This window comes from Aquarana catesbeiana, linkage group LG01, assembly GCF_042186555.1.
Source record: "Aquarana catesbeiana isolate 2022-GZ linkage group LG01, ASM4218655v1, whole genome shotgun sequence".
Classification (NCBI taxonomy): Eukaryota; Metazoa; Chordata; class Amphibia; order Anura; family Ranidae; genus Aquarana; species Aquarana catesbeiana.
The window spans coordinates 501485843-501509165 of record NC_133324.1 but is presented as its reverse complement, the minus strand read 5'-3'; the positions used below and the strand labels follow the sequence as shown (position 1 = coordinate 501509165).

The 23323-nt window shown below is 52.6% G+C and overlaps 1 protein-coding gene across 2 annotated transcripts in view; it reads left to right on the top strand.

The window, feature by feature from the left end:
• Positions 1-1160: 1160 nt before the first annotated feature.
• The window catches only part of CPAMD8 (C3 and PZP like alpha-2-macroglobulin domain containing 8), a 424223-nt gene continuing 402060 nt past the window's right edge, over positions 1161-23323 (top strand). For both annotated transcript variants that reach the window (XM_073592930.1, XM_073592923.1), the window contains exon 1: positions 1161-1458. In XM_073592930.1, the coding sequence (XP_073449031.1) occupies positions 1400-1458 (59 nt within the window). In that variant the 5' untranslated portion in view covers positions 1161-1399. The remainder of the gene's footprint in view (positions 1459-23323) is intronic.

The window sequence follows — 23323 nt, the reverse complement described above, 5'->3', positions numbered from 1 at the left end:
AAGCACTTTGAGAGCGCCGCAAAACAACGGGTCTTTTTGGGACGTTGTCATGTGACCTTAAAAAAAAACAAAAAAGCACTGGCTGTTTAAGTAGTGCTCCAGTGCTTTCACACTGGGGCAACGGGTCCATTAGCGGTAAAGTGCCGCTAAACGTCATTTTAGCGGTGCCTGTAAAGCGTTTCCAAAGCGCAGCATGGACAGTTTTAACCCTTTCTTTGGCTGCTAACGGGGGTTATAGGCGCCCCGATAGCAGCCGACAAAAGAGTTAAAACCGCCCATGTTGCTGTGTTTCCGAAGCTCCGCCCGTTTATTCCAATGGGCGGTGTAGGAGCGCTGTATACACTGCACCAAAGATGCTGCTTGCAGGACTTTTTTTTTCTTGTCCTGCAAGTGCATCGCTCCAGTATGAAAGCACTCAGTCTTTCACACTAGGGAGGCATGAGAGACAGTTTTCAGGCGCTGTACAGGTGCTATATTTAGCGCTAAAACACCTGAAAACTGCCTCAGTGTGAAAGGGGTCTAAAAGTAACGCAGTGCCGTATCGGAAAAAAATTGGTCTGGTCATGAAGGGTGGGTAAACCTTCCAGGGCTGAAGTGGTTAAAGAACAAGGAGTTTAGTCAGAGAGCCGTGGAAAGTCCATATGTCGGACTCGGTACAAAGAACGGCAAGGAAAATATTTTGGCGGAAAATAACATTGTTTGGGAAACTGAGGTGGATAATAAATGTTTGTTTTTGGGTTTAATACTGAGGTAGAAATGAAGTATCTATCTATCTATCTATCTATCTATCTATCTATCTATCTATCTATCTATCTATCATCTATCTATCTATCTATCTATATATTGACTCCTGAGTGTTGTGGGATAGTGAGGAGACCCTGGCACAGAAGACTACCAGAGAGGGGGGATGAATGGGAATTCCCTCAGCTCTTCACATCCTCCTCTCTCTTTCTTCCATTCTAAGGTCATTCATTGAGCTGGCAGTAGGGAGGAGGGAGATGGGAGCCTGCCATAGATCTTTAAGGGTCTGTGTTGTGGTGATTTATAGGGCCAAGCCCTCTCTCTCTCTCTCTCCTCCTCACATGCCCAGCCCGCCCTAGTTCGGGGCTTGGCTGGTCACAGTCGCCCTCCCATCAGCCTACATCTGGCTCATTTTTACAAGTCACCAGACGGAGCCTGAGAGCAGAAGCGGCGTGCAGAGGTGATGGGCTTCTGAGGAGGAATATTTGCAGGACAAGTCAGAACAAGGGTTAAACCAAGTAGTGGGTGGGGGGGAAGAGCGGAGCACACACCCGCAGGGCACACTCCCCCCCGCTCTCCACCCTCCTGTACTGTGTGTGTTTGTACAGGAAGACGGTCACCCCTGCAGGGGCACTGCGTGTGGACTCTGCTCCCCAACATGACTCTTCTATGGATTCTGGGGCTCCTCTACGGCTGCTCCAGTGCGCACAACAATCCGTAAGTTGTCCAAACTTCCTTTTCTCATGTTTCATTTATTATCCTGTGTTAGGAGAAATGATGGAGGGAGAAATGTGCCCAGACAGTCCAGGACATGGAGGTGGGAGAGGAGTCCACATTCTTCTGTCATGGTACAGCCCCTCATCACCTCTTCTACTCCATATCCTTCATGGGGCAGGACAGGCTGGGCTCATTACATAACAGACACTTTCAAAGTGCTATTAAACTCAATGAAATTGAAATATAGTGCACGGTACCATACATACTTCAAGAAATCATTGATTTATTTGATCTGATTGATCTTTTCTGATGGGTATAACCAATCTATAATTGAAAACCCTGTTTGATATGCCACACACATGGGAAGTGAATTTCTATGGCTAGGATACCGTCATAAATTACCATCCTAAGCCCTGGTTCACATTGGAGCGATTTGTCAAATTGCATTCCAAATTGGCGGCAATGTCACAGATTCCCAAAAGTAGTTTCCGTACTACTTTTGGCGACTTTGGGGTGCGATTTTCATTGACATCTCTGCAGCAACCCGCATAGATGTCTCTGAAATCGCCCCCGAAGTCGGGACTGACGTGCGGGAAAGAAATTGTGCGAGTTCAGCTGATTTCATTCCCGCTGTCAGTGTGAACCTAGGCTCAGTGATCGATCACGTTTCCATCACGTAGTCTCAATTTGATCAATTAAAATACAGTCCTACTCATGAACAAAGTATCTCAGTGCTGCCGATCATTGTTTTACTTTTTCTGAAAGGGTGGTTGATGCTTGGAATAAACTTCCAGCAGAGGTAGTGAGACAGTTAACAGTAAGGCCCTTTTTTACTCCGTTTTGTGGAATCCGCTTTGCTCAGTGGGGGATCGCTCTGTTCCGCTGATCCCCGCTGAGCAGGCGGATGACAGGTCCATGTTCGCTCGCTGTGCAGAGCGGAGATGGACACAGTCCCGCTTTCTTCTATGGGGAAATCGAGTGGAAATGATCAATCAGCCAGTCCGTTTTCATCTGATCCGCCAAATGGATTGAAATCTAGGATCACCATCCATCTGGATTTTGCGGGCAGGTTCCGATAGCGGCGGATATAAGCAGACACGTGTCCGCTGACATCCACCGCTCCATAAGGGAGAGTGCAAGGTCCGATCAGGTCCCCCGAAAAACTGACAGATGGACCTGATTGGACATTCATGTACACTGCTGCTGGTAAACGGACATTTAGGAGCAGTTCTGCGTTTGTTTGTTTTTTTCAGCTACCCCTGAACTCTCCTCTGTTATATTATTAGTACATGTACACAGGGTCATTTATAGTGCTTTCTAAGCAGTTGAGTTTAGAAGCATTTTTTGGAAAGCAAAAAAATGCGTTCAGGACGGATGTTCAGAGGCATTTGAACCGCCAATTGCCTGTAACAGCTTGTAAACGCGGTAACTTACGTTTAGCCGCGTTTCGTTTAACCGGCATTTTTAATGCAGCATGTAAACGCGGCAAAACGGATGTTTTAAACGTGGGTTACTATCTGTCAAGTTAAATCGTTCAGGAGAGGTTGTAAAAATGTCCCGTGTACATTAAGCCTAAATGGCTTGAAACATGCTTGGGACAAACATAGATCTATACCCGGACAAAAAACCCCAAACTAAATAAAACGAAATAAACAAAATAAAACAAACAAAAAATGTGCAGACTCGATGTCTCATTCTTTTTCTGCCACCACTTTTCTATGACTAGGACTGCACTGATACTGTCTTTTTTACCAGCGAGTACGAGTACCGATACCTTCAGTCAAGTACTCACTGATACAAAATGAATGGGCTCAAATCCCACTGCAAAGATTCGCATGCATTTGAACAGGATTTGAACACCGCTCTTGTGTGAACCTACGCTGAAGTCACTATGTCAAGCCTGGGTTTACACAGGAGCGGTCCAGGAATTTGCATGTGATTCGGACAGAAGCTGCACCGCATTCTTGTTTAAATCGCATGCAATTTTTTACAGTGTGATTTGAACCCATTCATTTTGTATGGGCTCAAATCGCAAAGGTATTGTTTCAGGTATCAGAGCATTTGATACCTGAAATTCTAGTATTGGTACCCTATTTTTTACCCAGGCCGATTGAATCTGATCAAAACTCAGTCAAAAGCTAGCCATGACTGGATCGAAACTTAACGGGTCCCTGAATTTCGATCCATGTATGGGAGCAGGCTGGTTGTACACAAGTCGACCTATCAATCAACTTGTGTACAACCTATCTGGGGGGTTTTTGCCGAACGATCAGTGCCGTCGGCATCATTGATCTTTGTATTATGATGGCAGGGAGGTTTCCTCGCTGTCAGAATACAATAGCTAAGTGAGAAGGTTTCCCCAATCCACATCGAATGGGGGAATCGACTCTCATTCTTTTCATTCAACCCGCTGATTGAACGAAAAAAAAATATATAATCATGTATGGCCGGCTGAAATAATCATAAGGATATGACTACTCAGTTGTTGGCAGATTTGATCATTTTGATTGACTCACATCAGCTGGATACTAAAATCAAAGCCCCATCATTGGTGCCAGTGGGAGTAATAGCATCCCATCATTGTTGTCATTGGGAGGAGTGGTGCCTGATTGTTGGTGTCAATGGGAGAAATAATGCCCCATTGTTGATGTCAGTAGCAGGAATTATGCCCCATTGTTGGTGTCAGTGGAAGGAATAGTGTCTTGTATCAGTGGGAATAAAAGTGCCCCAAGGGCCGGATAAAAGCGAGCAAATGGCCGCAGTTTGGAGACCACTGAGTTAGAGGGTTGAGGAAAACCATTTACCACTGACCGGGGGACTTACAATAATCAGCTTTTATTAATTTGTGTAAAACCTTTATGCCAAGCAAAAATAAAAGGTTGCTGTAACTGCTTGAAAAGTTTTAGCTGGAGTTCAACTTTAAATTGTTAGTCAAGTCCATATCAATCTGCTAGTGCATCCAAAGCTAGCCATACACTGATTGAAATTGAAGACAGAAATTGTGTTACTGGCTGGTTCACCATTTGAACATAAAAGTAAAAAAGTCTAAAAAAAAGAAAACAAATGCAGTTACCACATCTAAGGATAGGTGAGCTGCAATATAATACATTTTTGTTTATGAGTTTAATATATATCAGGATGTAGTTGTCTATGTACATACAGAATAAATATATTGTACATAATAGTGCTACATATACTATGCTATATATACATGTACTAATTAGTATGTTTTCAGGATTGTCTTTGAAGGAATATACCCTTTATGTCTTTTATACTTTTATGTATCCTTTTATGTGAAATTCACCAACACTTATGTTACCTGTTCTGTCAACAACAGACATTATTACATTCCTACCATTCTAACTCCTCTAGGTATGTAAGTTTATTAACAGTTATGTGAAATAACTTCTGGCATAGTGCTGGAAGATAGATCACACAGAGATGTGATCTGCAGAAAATATGCTAACATCCAGGGATGAGTAATATCACACAGTGCTATGGTATTTCTGTAGTATGGTACAATGTATAATATTAGAAGCATAAGAAGATAAAATGTAACACTGTTTAAAGCTGGCCACGGTCTGTACGATTTTGTACAATCTGCTTTTTATTAACTTACATCTGTGTAGTGCAAGGGCCAATCTAAACACTCTATTTATATCCAATGCTGCAGACCCTTATACGCAGAGCCAATTCTAATTTTAAACCAGATTGTGCAGTCTGATTGCAATATGTGTGGTTAGTTTAAGGTTAGCCTAGACATGAGATGGATCTTTCATTAGAAATGCTGTGGCATGAACATGCATGAGAGAATAGACACCCTAGTACTGGCCTTATCATAAGGAAACAATGTTCCAAGGTTATCCATTTTGGATAATGGATTTCCCCATTAAAGTGTTACTAATGTGTTTTGTTTTCAATTACAATAACAAAAACATTATACTCACCTCCTCTTTGTAATGGTGTTGCACACCCTGATCTTCCTCTTTTTGGGCCCCCCGCTAGTGATCTTGGCTACCCCTCTTCTTCGTGTGTCCCCAACGCAAACTGCTTGCTATGGGGGTAATGCTAAAATTCCCATCGCACACATTCCTGGACCCAGCTCAGAAATAGTGGGTGCTGCAGAAACATCTAGCTGGAAACTAGAAACATCACAGGTCAATGTTCATATTTGCCAGCACACCAAGGATCCACAATATCATCCAAAAAATGTTTTTAATTTAGATTGATCACATTGGGAATGCTATATGGGCACAAAGTGGTGGACCCTCTCGAGCTCTGTGTGTCTATGGAGCCACGCTCCATAAACACACACTGCGGGACTTAGCCCTGACCACCATTCCTTCCTCCTCGCTGCATTTGAGTGACAGCAACAGGAGCCAATGGCTCCTGCTGCTGTTCAAGTCCCTGTGTGAAGAGGAAGAGAGGGGAGAAGAGATGCAGCCATGCACAGCACTGGATCTCTACTCCCCTCTCTTCCCCTTCATACAGGAAAGGGGCGGAAGGGGGAGGAAAGAGACATATAACACATTTTTTTTACCATAATTCAAGGAATGCATTAAGGTAAAAAACGTTTTTAGCTTTACTCTCACTTTACCGTGGCCAGCTAAAGGTTACCGGCCCATCAATAGAAAGTTTGTTCATTTATTCCAGGGGGATATTACCGAGGGTAACTGCAGTGCTACATGTATCTCAGGTATTTATATAGTGCAGACAACTTATGCAGGACTTTACAATAATATTGTACATTCACCTCAGTCCCTGCCCTCAAGGAGCTTACAATCTAAGGCCCCTAACCCTAATTCATACCTACACATACTAGGGCCAATTTAGACTGGAATCATTTAGCCCAATGACATGTCTATGAACAGTGGGAGGAAACAAAAAACATGTAAGTATACAGAGAACATGCAAACTCTATGCAGGTAGTATGCTGGTTGGATTTCAGACTGAGGACCCTATTGCTGAAAGATAGAAGTGCTAATGAATGTTCAAGCATTAAACGTGTTTAACATTAACACACGTTTAGACGCTTTTACTAGTATCTAGCGTTTTTTTCTGCCAACACTCTGCTGTTCCTGGACACACTGGCAGTGGGGTTTTTTTTCTGCCTCTAAAAGCCCCTGCCACTAAACGCTGCTAAAAGTCTATGTGTGCATGGACACATAGGCTAACATGCAGGGGAGTTTAGAGGCAGAGAAAAAAAACACCAGATGCCCCTATAAGGCAGTGCCCATGAGGCTGAGGAACAGCTCACCGCTCTGTATTCACATACAGCCCGGTGCTACCAGCTACCAATGCGTTTCACTATCAAAAGTCTGCCAGGGAACATTCCTCTGATAAGTTTCTTGATTGCTGGCTAAAACCAGAATGTTTTCTAAATAATGATGGACTTTTAGCCCCTAATCTCCTAGAATGGTTAGAAATGGAAAATGGACTTTTGTGGATGTCCTTGGAGAATGAATGGGGACTAAATAAGAGGCACACTTTGAAAGAATGGAAGCACCATTCCTCTCACTGACAGAGAGGCACCATTAGTCCCACTAACACAGAGTCACCTTTCCTGCCATTGACACAGAGTCACCTTTCCTGCCATTGACACAGCGTCACCTTTCCTGCCATTGACGCAAAGTCACCTTTCCTGCCATTGACACAGAGTCACCTTTCCTGCCATTGACACAGAGTCACCATTCCTGCCATTGACACAGAGTCACCATTCCTGCTGCAGAGTCACCATTCCTGCGACTGACGCAGAGTCACCATTCCTGCGACTGACGCAGAGTCACCATTCCTGCGACTGACGCAGAGTCACCTCTCCAGACGCAGAGTCACCATTCCTGCCATTGACACAGAGTCACCATTCCTGCCTTAGAGTCACCATTCCTGCCTTAGAGTCACCATGCCTGCCGCAGAGTCACCATTCCTGTCACTGACGCAGAGTCACCATTCCTGTCACTGACGCAGAGTCACCATTCCTGCCATTGACACAGAGTCACCATTCCTGCCGCAGAGTCACCATTCCTGTCACTGAAGCAGAGTCACCATTCCTGTCACTGACGTAGAGTCACCTTTCCTGAAGCAGAGTCACCATTCCTGCCGCTGCCGCAGAGTCACCATTCCTGCCGCTGCCGCAGAGTCACCATTCCTGCCGCTGCCGCAGAGTCACCATTCCTGCCGCTGCCGCAGAGTCACCATTCCTGCCGCTGCCACAGAGTCACCATTCCTGCCGCTGCCGCAGAGTCACCATTGCTGCCGCAGAGTCACCATTCCTGCCGCTGCCGCAGAGTCACCATTCCTGCCGCTGCCGCAGAGTCACCATTCCTGCCGCTGCCGCAGAGTCACCATTCCTGCCGCTGCCGCAGAGTCACCATTCCTGCCGCAGAGTCACCATTCTTGCCACTGCCACAGAGTCACCATTCCTGCCACTGCCGCAGATTCACCATTCCTGCCACAGAGTCACCATTCCTGCCACTATCACAGAGTCACCGTTCCTGCGACTGACGCAGAGTCACCGTTCCTGCGACTGACGCAGAGTCACCGTTCCTGCGACTGATGCAGAGTCACCATTCCTGATGCAGAGTCACCATTCCTGACGCAGGGTCACCATTCCTGCGACTGACGCAGGGTCACCATTCCTGCCACTGACGCAGGGTCACCATTCCTGCCACTGATGCAGAGTCACCATTCCTGCCACTGATGCAGAGTCACCATTCCTGATGCAGAGACACCATTCCTGCTATTGACGCAGAGTCACCATTCCTGCTATTGACACAGAGTCACCATTCCTGCCACTGACACAAAGTCACCATTCCTGCAGCAGAGTCACCAATCCTACCACTGCCGCAGATTCACCATTCCTGCCACAGAGTCACCATTCCTGCCACTATCACAGAGTCACCATTCCTGCGCCTGACGCAGAGTCACCTTTCCTGTCACTGACGTAGAGTCACCTTTCCTGCCGCTGCCGCAGAGTCACCATTCCTGCCGCTGCCGCAGAGTCACCATTCCTGCCGCTGCCGCAGAGTCACCATTCCTGCCGCTGCCGCAGAGTCACCATTCCTGCCGCTGCCGCAGAGTCACCATTCCTGCCGCTGCCGCAGAGTCACCATTCCTGCCGCTGCCGCAGAGTCACCATTCCTGCCGCTGCCGCAGAGTCACCATTCCTGCCGCTGCCGCAGAGTCACCATTCCTGCCGCTGCCGCAGAGTCACCATTCCTGCCGCTGCCGCAGAGTCACCATTCCTGCCGCTGCCGCAGAGTCACCATTCCTGCCACTGCCGCAGATTCACCATTCCTGCCACAGAGTCACCATTCCTGCCACTATCACAGAGTCACCGTTCCTGCGACTGACGCAGAGTCACCGTTCCTGCGACTGACGCAGAGTCACCATTCCTGCAACTGAGGCAGGGTCACCATTCCTGCCACTGATGCAGAGTCACCATTCCTGATGCAGAGACACCATTCCTGCTATTGACGCAGAGTCACCATTCCTGCTATTGACACAGAGTCACCATTCCTGCCACTGACACAAAGTCACCATTCCTGCAGCAGAGTCACCAATCCTACCACTGCCGCAGATTCACCATTCCTGCCACAGAGTCACCATTCCTGCGCCTGACGCAGAGTCACCATTCCTGCGCCTGACGCAGAGTCACCATTCCTGCGCCTGACGCAGAGTCACCATTCCTGCGCCTGACGCAGAGTCACCATTCCTGCGCCTGACGCAGAGTCACCATTCCTGCGCCTGACGCAGAGTCACCATTCCTGCGCCTGACGCAGAGTCACCATTCCTGCGCCTGACGCAGAGTCACTATTCCTAATACTGACAGAATCACCATTCCTGTCACTGACACAGAGTCACCATTCCTTCTACTGACACAAAGTCACCATTCCTGCCGCTGCCGCAGAGTCACCATTCCTGCCGCTGCCGCAGAGTCACCATTCCTGCCACTGACACAGAGTCACCATTCTTGCCGCAGAGTCACCATTCCTGCCGCTGAGTCACCATTCCTGCCATTGACACAGAGTCACCATTCCCGCCGCAGAGTCACCATTCCCGCCGCAGAGTCACCATTCCCGCCGCAGAGTCACCATTCCCGCCGCAGAGTCACCATTCCCGCCGCAGAGTCACCATTCCCGCCGCAGAGTCACCATTCCTGCCGCTGAGTCACCATTCCTGCCACAGGCGCAGAGTCACTATTTCTGCCACAGAGTCCCCATTCCTTCCACTGACGCAGAGTCACCATTTCTGTCACTGACGCAGAGTCACCATTTCTGTCACTGACGCAGAGTCACCATTTCTGTCACTGACACAGAGTCACCATTCCTGTCACTGACGCAGAGTCACCTTTCCTGACGCAGAGTCACCATTCCTGCCATTGACACAGAGTCACCATTCCTGCCGCAGAGTCACCATTCCTGTCACTGACGCAGAGTCACCATTCCTGTCACTGACGCAGAGTCACCATTCCTGCCACTGACGCAGAGTCACCTTTCCTGACGCAGAGTCACCATTCCTGCCACTGACGCAGAGTCACCATTCCTGCCACTGACGCAGAGTCACCATTCCTACCACAGAGTCACCATTCCTGCCACTATCACAGAGTCACCATTCCTGCGCCTGACGCAGAGTCACCATTCCTGTCACTGACGTAGAGTCACCTTTCCTGCCGCTGCCGCAGAGTCACCATTCCTGCCGCTGCCGCAGAGTCACCATTCCTGCCGCTGCCGCAGAGTCGCCATTCCTGCCGCTGCCGCAGAGTCGCCATTCCTGCCGCTGCCGCAGAGTCGCCATTCCTGCCGCTGCCGCAGAGTCGCCATTCCTGCCGCTGCCGCAGAGTCACCATTCCTGCTGCTGACGCAGAGTCACCATTCCTGCCACTGACGCAGAGTCACCATTCCTGCCACTGCCGCAGATTCACCATTCCTGCCACAGAGTCACCATTCCTGCCACTATCACAGAGTCACCGTTCCTGCGACTGACGCAGAGTCACCGTTCCTGCGACTGACGCAGAGTCACCGTTCCTGCGACTGACGCAGAGTCACCGTTCCTGCGACTGACGCAGAGTCACCATTCCTGCAACTGAGGCAGGGTCACCATTCCTGATGCAGAGTCACCATTCCTGATGCAGAGTCACCATTCCTGACGCAGGGTCACCATTCCTGCGACTGACGCAGGGTCACCATTCCTGCCACTGATGCAGAGTCACCATTCCTGCCACTGATGCAGAGTCACCATTCCTGATGCAGAGACACCATTCCTGCTATTGACGCAGAGTCACCATTCCTGCTATTGACACAGAGTCACCATTCCTGCCACTGACACAAAGTCACCATTCCTGCAGCAGAGTCACCATTCCTGCCACTGCCGCAGATTCACCATTCCTGCCACAGAGTCACCATTCCTGCCACTATCACAGAGTCACCGTTCCTGCGACTGACGCAGAGTCACCGTTCCTGCGACTGACGCAGAGTCACCGTTCCTGCGACTGACGCAGAGTCACCGTTCCTGCGACTGACGCAGAGTCACCGTTCCTGCGACTGACGCAGAGTCACCGTTCCTGCGACTGACGCAGGGTCACCATTCCTGATGCAGAGTCACCATTCCTGATGCAGAGTCACCATTCCTGACGCAGGGTCACCATTCCTGCGACTGACGCAGGGTCACCATTCCTGCCACTGATGCAGAGTCACCATTCCTGCCACTGATGCAGAGTCACCATTCCTGATGCAGAGACACCATTCCTGCTATTGACGCAGAGACACCATTCCTGCTATTGACGCAGAGTCACCATTCCTGCTATTGACACAGAGTCACCATTCCTGCCACTGACACAAAGTCACCATTCCTGCAGCAGAGTCACCAATCCTACCACTGCCGCAGATTCACCATTCCTGCCACAGAGTCACCATTCCTGCCACTATCACAGAGTCACCTTTCCTGCCGCTGCCGCAGAGTCACCTTTCCTGCCGCTGCCGCAGAGTCACCATTCCTGCCGCTGCCGCAGAGTCACCATTCCTGCCGCTGCCGCAGAGTCACCATTCCTGCCGCTGCCGCAGAGTCACCATTCCTGCCGCTGCCGCAGAGTCACCATTCCTGCCACTGACGCAGAGTCACCATTCCTGCCACTGCCGCAGATTCACCATTCCTGCCACAGAGTCACCATTCCTGCCACTATCACAGAGTCACCGTTCCTGCGACTGACGCAGAGTCACCGTTCCTGCGACTGACGCAGAGTCACCGTTCCTGCGACTGACGCAGAGTCACCGTTCCTGCGACTGACGCAGAGTCACCGTTCCTGCGACTGACGCAGGGTCACCATTCCTGATGCAGAGTCACCATTCCTGATGCAGAGTCACCATTCCTGACGCAGGGTCACCATTCCTGCGACTGACGCAGGGTCACCATTCCTGCCACTGACGCAGAGTCACCATTCCTGCCACTGATGCAGAGTCACCATTCCTGATGCAGAGACACCATTCCTGCTATTGACGCAGAGTCACCATTCCTGCCACTGACACAAAGTCACCATTCCTGCAGCAGAGTCACCATTCCTGCGCCTGACGCAGAGTCACCATTCCTGCGCCTGACGCAGAGTCACCATTCCTGCGCCTGACGCAGAGTCACCATTCCTGCGCCTGACGCAGAGTCACCATTCCTGCGCCTGACGCAGAGTCACTATTCCTAATACTGACAGAATCACCATTCCTGTCACTGACACAGAGTCACCATTCCTTCTACTGACACAAAGTCACCATTCCTGCCGCTGCCGTAGAGTCACCATTCCTGCCGCTGCCGCAGAGTCACCATTCCTGCCACTGACACAGAGTCACCATTCCTGCCGCTGAGTCACCATTCCTGCCATTGACACAGAGTCACCATTCCCGCCGCAGAGTCACCATTCCCGCCGCAGAGTCACCATTCCCGCCGCAGAGTCACCATTCCCGCCGCAGAGTCACCATTCCTGCCGCTGCCGCTGAGTCACCATTCCTGCCACAGGCGCAGAGTCACTATTTCTGCCACAGAGTCCCCATTCCTTCCACTGACGCAGAGTCACCATTCCTGTCACTGACGCAGAGTCACCTTTCCTGACGCAGAGTCACCATTCCTGCCATTGACACAGAGTCACCATTCCTGCCGCAGACTCACCATTCCTGTCACTGACGCAGAGTCACCATTCCTGCCACTGACGCAGAGTCACCATTCCTGCCACTGACGCAGAGTCACCATTCCTGCCACTGACGCAGAGTCACCATTCCTGCCACTGACGCAGAGTCACCATTCCTACCACAGAGTCACCATTCCTGCCACTGACACAGAGTCACCATTCCTGCCGCAGAGTCACCATTCCTGCCACTGATGCAGAGTCACCATTCCTGATGAAGAGACACCATTCCTGCCACTGCTACAGAGTCACCATTCCTGCCACTGCCGCAGATTCACCATTCCTGCCACAGAGTCACCATTCCTGCCACTATCACAGAGTCACCATTCCAGCCGCAGAGTCACTATTCCTGCTGCTGCCGCAGAGTCACCATTCCTGCTGCTGCCGCAGAGTCACCATTCCTGCTGCTGCCGCAGAGTCACCATTCCTGCGGCTGCCGCAGAGTCACCATTCCTGCGGCTGCCGCAGAGTCACCATTCCTGCGGCTGCCGCAGAGTCACCATTCCTGCGGCTGCCGCAGAGTCACCATTCCTGCGGCTGCCGCAGAGTCACCATTCCTGCGGCTGCCGCAGAGTCACCATTCCTGCGGCTGCCGCAGAGTCACCATTCCTGCGGCTGCCGCAGAGTCACCATTCCTGCGGCTGCCGCAGAGTCACCATTCCTGCGGCTGCCGCAGAGTCACCATTCCTGCGGCTGCCGCAGAGTCACCATTCCTAACACTGACAGAATCACCATTCCTGTCACTGACACAGAGTCACTATTTCTGCCACAGAGTCACCATTCCTTCCACTGACGCAGAGTCACTATTTCTGCCACAGAGTCACCATTCCTTCCACTGACGCAGAGTCACCATTCCTGCCGCAGAGTCACCATTCCTGCCACTGCCGCAGATTCACCATTCCAGAAACAGAAAAAACTCTCCTGCGCTCAGGTGTCCAGTGAGTAATTATGTGGTGCGACCACCTTAATAGGGTAATGCCTGATGTCTTGCAGCCCTCCTTTGAACGATGGGTATTAATAGGCTAAAACGAAAAGAAAAGAAGGGGGGCTCACCGACCTAGTGCATTACCACTAGTACCACTAAAGTTTACTAGTGGTAATGCACAAGGTCGGTGCGCCCCCCTTACTATCACAGAGTCACCATTCCTGCGTCTGACGCAGAGTCGCCATTCCTGCGTCTGACGCAGAGTCGCCATTCCTGCGTCTGACGCAGAGTCGCCATTCCTGCGTCTGACGCAGAGTCGCCATTCCTGCGTCTGACGCAGAGTCGCCATTCCTGCGCCTGACGCAGAGTCACCATTCCTGCGCCTGACGCAGAGACACCATTGCTAACACTGACAGAATCACCATTCCTGTCACTGACACAGAGCCACCATTCCTGCCGCAGAGTCACCATTACTTCCACTGACGCAAAGTCACCATTCCTGCCACTGCCGCTGCATCACCATTCCTGCCGCTGAGTCACCATTCTTGCCACTGACGCAGAGTCACCATTCCTGCCACTGATGCAGAGTCACCATTCCTGCCACTGATGCAGAGTCACCATTCCTGCCACTGTTGCAGAGTCACCATTCCTGCCACTGTTGCAGAGTCACCATTCCTGCCACTGTTGCAGAGTCACCATTCCTGCCACTGTTGCAGAGTCACCATTCCTGCCACTGTTGCAGAGTCACCATTCCTGCCACTGATGCAGAGTCACCATTCCTGCCACTGCCGCAGTCACCATTCCTGCCACAGAGTCACCATTCCTGCCACTATCACAGAGTCACCATTCCTGCGCCTGACGCAGAGTCACCATTCCTGCCACTGACGCAGAGTCACCATTCCTGCCACTGACGCAGAGTCACCATTCCTGCCACTGACGCAGAGTCACCATTCCTGCCACTGACGCAGAGTCACCATTCCTGCCACTGACGCAGAGTCACCATTCCTGCCACAGAGTCACCATTCCTTCCACTGACGCAAAGTCACCATTCCTGCCACTGACGCAGAGTCACCATTCCTGCCACTGACGCAGAGTCACCATTCCTGCCACTGACGCAGAGTCACCATTCCTGCCACTGACGCAGAGTCACCATTCCTGCCACTGACGCAGAGTCACCATTCCTGCCACTGACGCAGAGTCACCATTCCTGCCACTGACGCAGAGTCACCATTCCTGCCACTGACGCAGAGTCACCATTCTTGCAGCAGGGTCACCATTCCTGCCACTGCCGCAGATTCACCATTCCTGCCACAGCGTCACCATTCCTGCCACTCAGAGTCAACCGGAAACAGAAAAAACTCTCCTGCGCTCAGGTGTCCAGTGACTAATTATGTGGTGCGACCACCTTAATAGGGTAATGCCTGATGTCTTGCAGCCTTCCTTTGAACAATGGGTATTCATAGGCTAAAAAGAAAAGAAGGGGGGCGCACCGACCTAGTGCATTACCACTAGTACCACTAAAGTTTACTAGTGGTAATGCATTAGGTCGGTGCGCCCCCCTTACTATCACAGAGTCACCATTCCTGCGCCTAACGCAGAGTCACCATTCCTAACACTGACAGAATCACCATTCCTGTCACTGACCGAAGCACCATTCCTGTCACTGACACAGAGTCACCATTCCTGCCGCAGAGTCACCATTCCTTCCACTGACACAAAGTCACCATTCTTGCCGCTGCGTCACCATTCCTGCTGCTGAGTCACCATTCCTGCCGCTGCCGCAGAGTCACCATTCCTGCCACTATCTCAGAGTCAACCAGAAACAGAAAAAACTCTCCTGCGCTCAGGTGTCCAGTGAGTAATTATGTGGTGCGACCACCTTAATAGGGTAATGCCTGACGTCTTGCAGCCTTCCTTTGAACAATGGGTATTCATAGGCTAAAAAGAAAAGAAGGGGGGCGCACCGACCTAGTGCATTACCACTAGTACCACTAAAGTTTACTAGTGGTAATGCATTAGGTCAGTGCGCCCCCCTTACTATCACAGAGTCACCATTCCTGCGCCTAACGCAGAGTCACCATTCCTAACACTGACAGAATCACCATTCCTGTCACTGACCGAAGCACCATTCCTGTCACTGACACAGAGTCACCATTCCTGCCGCAGAGTCACCATTCCTTCCACTGACGCAAAGTCACCATTCCTACCACTACGTCACCATTCCTGCCACTGCGTCACCATTCCTGCTGCTGAGTCACCATTCCTGCCGCTGCCGCAGAGTCACCATTCCTGCCACTATCTCAGAGTCAACCAGAAACAGAAAAAACTCTCCTGCGCTCAGGTGTCCAGTGAGTAATTATGTGGTGCGACCACCTTAATAGGGTAATGCCTGACGTCTTGCAGCCCTCCTTTGAACAATGGGTATTCATAGGCTAAAACGAAAAGAAGGGGGTGCACCGACCTAGTGCATTACCACTAGTACCACTAAAGTTTACTAGGGGTAATGCACAAGGTCGGGGCGCCCCCCTTACTATCACAGAGTCACCATTCCTGTCACTGACACAGAGTCACCATTCCTGCCGCAGAGTCACCATTCTTTCCACTGACGCAAAGTCACCATTCCTTCCACTGACGCAAAGTCGCCATTCCTGCCACTGACGCAGAGTCGCCATTCCTGCCACTGACGCAGAGTCGCCATTCCTGCCACTGACGCAGAGTCGCCATTCCTGCCACTGACGCAGAGTCGCCATTCCTGCCACTGACGCAGAGTCGCCATTCCTGCCACTGACGCAGAGTCGCCATTCCTGCCACTGACGCAGAGTCGCCATTCTTGCAGCAGGGTCACCATTCCTGCCACTGCCGCAGATTCACCATTCCTGCCACAGAGTCGCCATTCCTGCCACTATCACAGAGTCAACCAGAAACAGAAAAAACTCTCCTGCGCTCAGGTGTCCAGTGACTAATTATGTGGTGCGGTCACCTTAATAGTGTAATGCCTGACGTCTTGCAGCCCTCCTTTGAACAATGGGTATTCATAGGCTAAAACGAAAAGAAAAGAAGGGGGGCGCACCGACCTAGTGCATTACCACTAGTACCACTAAAGTTTACTAGTGGTAATGCACTAGGTCGTTGCGCCCCCCTTACTATCACAGAGTCGCCATTCCTGCGCCTGACGCAGAGTCGCCATTCCTGCGCCTGACGCAGAGTCGCCATTCCTGCACCTGACGCAGTCGCCATTCCTAACGCTGACAGAATCACCATTCCTGTCACTGACAGAATCACCATTCTTGTCACTGACACAGAGTCACCATTCCTGCCGCAGAGTCACCATTCCTTCCACTGACGCAAAGTCACCATTCCTGCCACTGCCGCTGCGTCACCATTCCTGCCGCTGCATCACCATTCCTGCCACTGATGCAGAGTCACCATTCCTGCCACTGATGCAGAGTCACCATTCCTGCCACTGCCGCAGAGTCACCATTCCTGCCACTGCCGCAGAGTTACCATTCCTGCCACTGCCGCAGAGTCACCATTCCTGCCACTGCCGCAGAGTCACCATTCCTGCCACAGAGTCACCATTCCTGCCACTATCACAGAGTCACCATTCCTGCGCCTGACGCAGAGTCACCATTCCTGCGCCTGACGCAGAGTCACCATTCCTGCGCCTGACGCAGAGTCACCATTCCTGCGCCTGACGCAGAGTCACCATTCCTGCGCCTGACGCAGAGTCACCATTCCTGCGCCTGACGCAGAGTCACCATTCCTGCGCCTGACGCAGAGTCACCATTCCTGCGCCTGACGCAGAGCCACCATTCCTGCGCCTGACGCAGAGTCACCATTCTTGCCACTGATGCAGAGTCACCATTCCTGCCACTGATGCAGAGTCACCATTCCTGCCACTGATGCAGAGTCACCATTCCTGCCACTGATGCAGAGTCACCATTCCTGCCACTGATGCAGAGTCACCATTCCTGCCACTGATGCAGAGTCACCATTCCTGCCACTGATGCAGAGTCACCATTCCTGCCACTGATGCAGAGTCACCATTCCTGCCACTGATGCAGAGTCACCATTCCTGCCACTGATGCAGAGTCACCATTCCTGCCACTGATGCAGAGTCACCATTCCTGCCACTGATGCAGAGTCACCATTCCTGCGCCTGACGCAGAGTCACCATTCCTGCGCCTGACGCAGAGCCACCATTCCTGCGCCTGACGCAGAGCCACCATTCCTGCGCCTGACGCAGAGCCACCATTCCTGCGCCTGACGCAGAGTCACCATTCTTGCCACTGATGCAGAGTCACCATTCCTGCCACTGATGCAGAGTCACCATTCCTGCCACTGATGCAGAGTCACCATTCCTGCCACTGATGCAGAGTCACCATTCCTGCCACTGATGCAGAGTCACCATTCCTGCCACTGATGCAGAGTCACCATTCCTGCCACTGATGCAGAGTCACCATTCCTGCCACTGATGCAGAGTCACCATTCCTGCGCCTGACGCAGAGTCACCATTCCTGCCACTGACGCAGAGTCACCATTCCTGCCACTGATGCAGAGTCACCATTCCTGCCACTGATGCAGAGTCACCATTCCTGCCACTGATGCAGAGTCACCATTCCTGCCACTGATGCAGAGTCACCATTCCTGCCACTGATGCAGAGTCACCATTCCTGCGCCTGACGCAGAGTCACCATTCCTGCGCCTGACGCAGAGTCACCATTCCTGCGCCTGACGCAAAGTCACCATTCCTGCGCCTGATGCAGAGTCACTATTCCTAATACTGACAGAATCACCATTCCTGTCACTGACACAGAGTCACCATTCCTGCCGCAGAGTCACCATTCCTTCCACTGCCGCAGAGTCACCATTCCTTCCACTGCCGCAGAGTCACCATTCCTTCCACTGCCGCAGAGTCACCATTCCTTCCACTGCCGCAGAGTCGCCATTCCTTCCACTGCCGCAGAGTCGCCATTCCTTCCACTGCCGCAGAGTCGCCATTCCTTCCACTGACGCAGAGTCGCCATTCCTTCCACTGACGCAGAGTCGCCATTCCTTCCACTGACGCAGAGTCGCCATTCCTTCCACTGACGCAGAGTCGCCATTCCTTCCACTGACGCAGAGTCACCATTCCTTCCACTGACGCAGAGTCACCATTCCTTCCACTGACGCAGAGTCACCATTCCTGTCACTGACACAGAGTCACCATTCCTGCCACAGAGTCACCATTCCTGTCACTGACACAGAGTCACCATTCCTGCCACAGAGTCACCATTCCTTCCACTGACGCAGAGTCACCATTCCTGCCACTATCACAGAGTCACCATTCCTGCGCCTGACGCAGAGTCACCATTCCTGCGCCTGACGCAGAGTCACTATTCCTAATACTGACAGAATCACCATTCCTGTCACTGACACAGAGTCACCTTTCCTGACGCAGAGTCACCATTCCTGCCATTGACACAGAGTCACCATTCCTGCCGCAGAGTCACCATTCCTGCCACTGATGCAGAGTCACCATTCCTGCCGCTGCCGCAGAGTCACCATTCCTGCCGCTGCCGCAGAATCACCATTCCTGCCGCTGCCGCAGAGTCACCATTCCTGCCGCTGCCGCAGAGTCACCATTCCTGCCGCTGCCGCAGAGTCACCATTCCTGCCGCTGCCGCAGAGTCACCATTCCTGCCGCTGCCGCAGAGTCACCATTCCTGCCGCTGCCGCAGAGTCACCATTCCTGCCACTGCCGCAGATTCACCATTCCTGCCACAGAGTCACCATTCCTGCCACTATCACAGTCACCATTCCAGCCGCAGAGTCACCATTCCTGCGACTGACGCAGAGTCACTATTCCTAATACTGACAGAATCACCATTCCTGTCACTGACACAGAGTCACCATTCCTGCCGCAGAGTCACCATTCCTTCCACTGACGCAAAGTCACCATTCCTGCCGCTGCCGCAGAGTCACCATTCCTGCCGCTGCCGCAGAGTCACCATTCCTGCCGCTGCGTCACCATTCCTGCCGCTGCCACAGAGTCACCATTCCTGCCGCTGCCGCAGAGTCACCATTCCTGCCGCGGACGCAGAGTCCCCATTCCTGCCACGGACGCAGAGTCCCCATTCCTGACGCAGAGTCCCCATTCCTGACGCAGAGTCCCCATTCCTGCCACTGACACAGAGTCACCATTCCTGCCGCAGAGTCACCATTCCTGCCACTGATGCAGAGTCACCATTCCTGATGCAGAGTCACCATTCCTGCCACTGCCGCAGATTCACCATTCCTGCCACAGAGTCACCATTCCTGCCACTATCACAGAGTCACCATTTCTGCGTCTGACGCAGAGTCACCATTTCTGCGTCTGACGCAGTCACCATTCCTGCGCCTGCTGCAGAGTTACCATTCCTGCGCCTGCTGCAGAGTTACCATTCCTGCGCCTGCTGCAGAGTTACCATTCCTACGACTGCTGCAGAGTCACCATTCCTGCGACTGATACAGAGTCACCATTCCTAACACTGACAGAATCGGCATTCCTGTCACTGAGGCAGAGTCACCATTCCTGCCACTGAGGCAGAGTCACCATTCCTGCCCCTGCTGCAGAGTCACCATTCCTGCCCCTGCTGCAGAGTCACCATTCCTGCCCCTGCTGCAGAGTCACCATCCCTGCGCCGGCTGCAGAGTCACCATCCCTGCGCCGGCTGCAGAGTCACCATCCCTGCGCCGGCTGCAGAGTCACCATCCCTGCGCCGGCTGCAGAGTCACCATCCCTGCGCCGGCTGCAGAGTCACCATCCCTGCGCCGGCTGCAGAGTCACCATCCCTGCGCCGGCTGCAGAGTCACCATCCCTGCGCCGGCTGCAGAGTCACCATCCCTGCGCCGGCTGCAGAGTCACCATCCCTGCGCCGGCTGCAGAGTCACCATCCCTGCGCCGGCTGCAGAGTCACCATCCCTGCGCCGGCTGCAGAGTCACCATCCCTGCGCCGGCTGCAGAGTCACCATCCCTGCGCCGGCTGCAGAGTCACCATCCCTGCGCCGGCTGCAGAGTCACCATCCCTGCGCCGGCTGCAGAGTCACCATCCCTGCGCCGGCTGCAGAGTCACCATCCCTGCGCCGGCTGCAGTCACCATCCCTGCGCCTGACGCAGAGTCACCATTCCTGCCACTGACGCAGAGTCACCATTCCTGCGCCTGACGCAGAGTCACCATTCCTGCGCCTGCTGCAGAGTCACCATTCCTAACACTGACAGAATCCCTATTCCTGTCACTGACACAGAATCACTATTCCTGCCACAGAGTCACCATTCCTGCCATTGATGCAGAGTCACCATTCCTGCCACTGACGCAGAGTCACCATTCCTGCCACTGACACAGAGTCACCATTCCTGCCACCGACGCAGAGTCACCATTCCTGCGACTGACGCAGAGTCACCATTCCTGCGACTGACGCAGAGTCACCATTCCTGCGACTGACGCAGAGTCACCATTCCTGCGACTGACGCAGAGTCACCATTCCTGCGACTGACGCAGAGTCACCATTCCTGCGACTGACGCAGAGTCACCATTCCTGCGACTGACGCAGAGTCACCATTCCTGCCACTGACGCAGAGTCACCATTCCTAACACTGATGCAGATTCACCATTCCTGCCACAGAGTCACCATTCCTGCCACTATCACAGAGTCGCTATTCCTGTGCCTGACGCAGAGTCGCCATTCCTGCGCCTGACGCAGTGTCGCCATTCCTGCGCCTGACGCAGAGTTGCCATTCCTGCGCCTGACGCAGAGTCACCATTCCTAACACTGACAGAATCACCATTCCTGTCACTGACGCAGAGTCACCATTCCTGCCACTGACGCAGAGTCACCATTCCTGCCACTGACGCAGAGTCACCATTCCTTCCACTGACGCAGAGTCACCATTCCTTCCACTGACGCAGAGTCACCATTCCTTCCACTGACGCAGAGTCACCATTCCTTCCACTGACGCAGAGTCACCATTCCTGCCACAGACGCAGAGTCACCATTCCTGCCACAGACGCAGAGTCACCATTCCTGCCACAGACGCAGAGTCACCATTCCTGACGCAGAGTCACCATTCCTGACGCAGAGTCACCATTCCTGACGCAGCGTCACCATTCCTGACGCAGCGTCAGCATTCCTGATGCAGGGTCACCATTCCTGACGCAGGGTCACCATTCCTACCACTGACACAGAGTCGCCATTCCTTCCCACTGAGGCAGAGTCGCCATTCCTTCCCACTGAGGCAGAGTCGCCATTCCTTCCCACTGAGGCAGAGTCGCCATTCCTTCCCACTGAGGCAGAGTCGCCATTCCTTCCCACTGACACCAAGTCACCATTCCTGAACGAGTCACCATTCCTGACACAGAGTCACCATTCCTGACTGAGTCACCATTCCTGCCACTGACGCAGAGTCACCATTCCTGCCACTGACGCAGAGTCACCATTCCTGCCACTGACGCAGAGTCACCATTCCTGCCACTGACGCAGAGTCACCATTCCTGCCACTGACGCAGAATCACCATTCCTGCCACTGACGCAGAGTCACCATTCCTGCGCCTGACGCAGTCACCATTCCTGCGCCTTCTGCAGAGTCACCATTCCTGCGCCTTCTGCAGAGTCACCATTCCTGCGCCTGCTGCAGAATCACCATTCCTGCGCCTGCTGCAGAGTCACCATTCCTGCGCCTGCTGCAGAGTCACCATTCCTGCGCCTGCTGCAGAGTCACCATTCCTTCCACTGACGCAGAGTCACCATTCCTTCCACTGACGCAGAGTCACCATTCCTGTCACTGACGCAGAGTCACCATTCCTGTCACTGACGCAGCATCACCATTCTGACGCAGCGTCACCATTCCTGACGCAGAGTCACCATTCCTGACGCAGAGTCACCATTCCTGACGCAGAGTCACCATTCCTGACGCAGAGTCACCATTCCTGACGCAGAGTCAGCATTCCTGATGCAGGGTCACCATTCCTTCCCACTGAGGCAGAGTCGCCATTCCTTCCCACTGAGGCAGAGTCGCCATTCCTTCCCACTGAGGCAGAGTCGCCATTCCTTCCCACTGAGGCAGAGTCGCCATTCCTTCCCACTGACACCAAGTCACCATTCCTGAACGAGTCACCATTCCTGACACAGAGTCACCATTCCTGACCGAGTCACCATTCCTGACCGAGTCACCATTCCTGCCACTGACGCAGAGTCACCATTCCTGCCACTGACGCAGAGTCACCATTCCTGCCACTGACGCAGAGTCACCATTCCTGCCACTGACGCAGAGTCACCATTCCTGCCACTGACGCAGAGTCACCATTCCTGCGCCTGACGCAGTCACCATTCCTGCGCCTTCTGCAGAGTCACCATTCCTGCGCCTGCTGCAGAGTCACCATTCCTGCGCCTGCTGCAGAGTCACCATTCCTGCGCCTGCTGCAGAGTCACCATTCCTGCGCCTGCCACAGAGTCACCATTCCTGCCACAGAGTAATTATTCCTGCCACTATCACAGAGTCGCCATTCCTGCGCCTGATGCAGAGTCGCCATTCCTGCGCCTGATGCAGAGTCGCCATTCCTGCGCCTGATGCAGAGTCGCCATTCCTAACACTGACAGAGTCACCATTCCTGCCACTGACGCAGAGTCACCATTCCTGCCACTGACGCAGAGTCACCATTCCTTCCACTGACGCAGAGTCACCATTCCTTCCACTGACGCAGAGTCACCATTCCTTCCACTGACGCAGAGTCACCATTCCTTCCACTGACGCAGAGTCA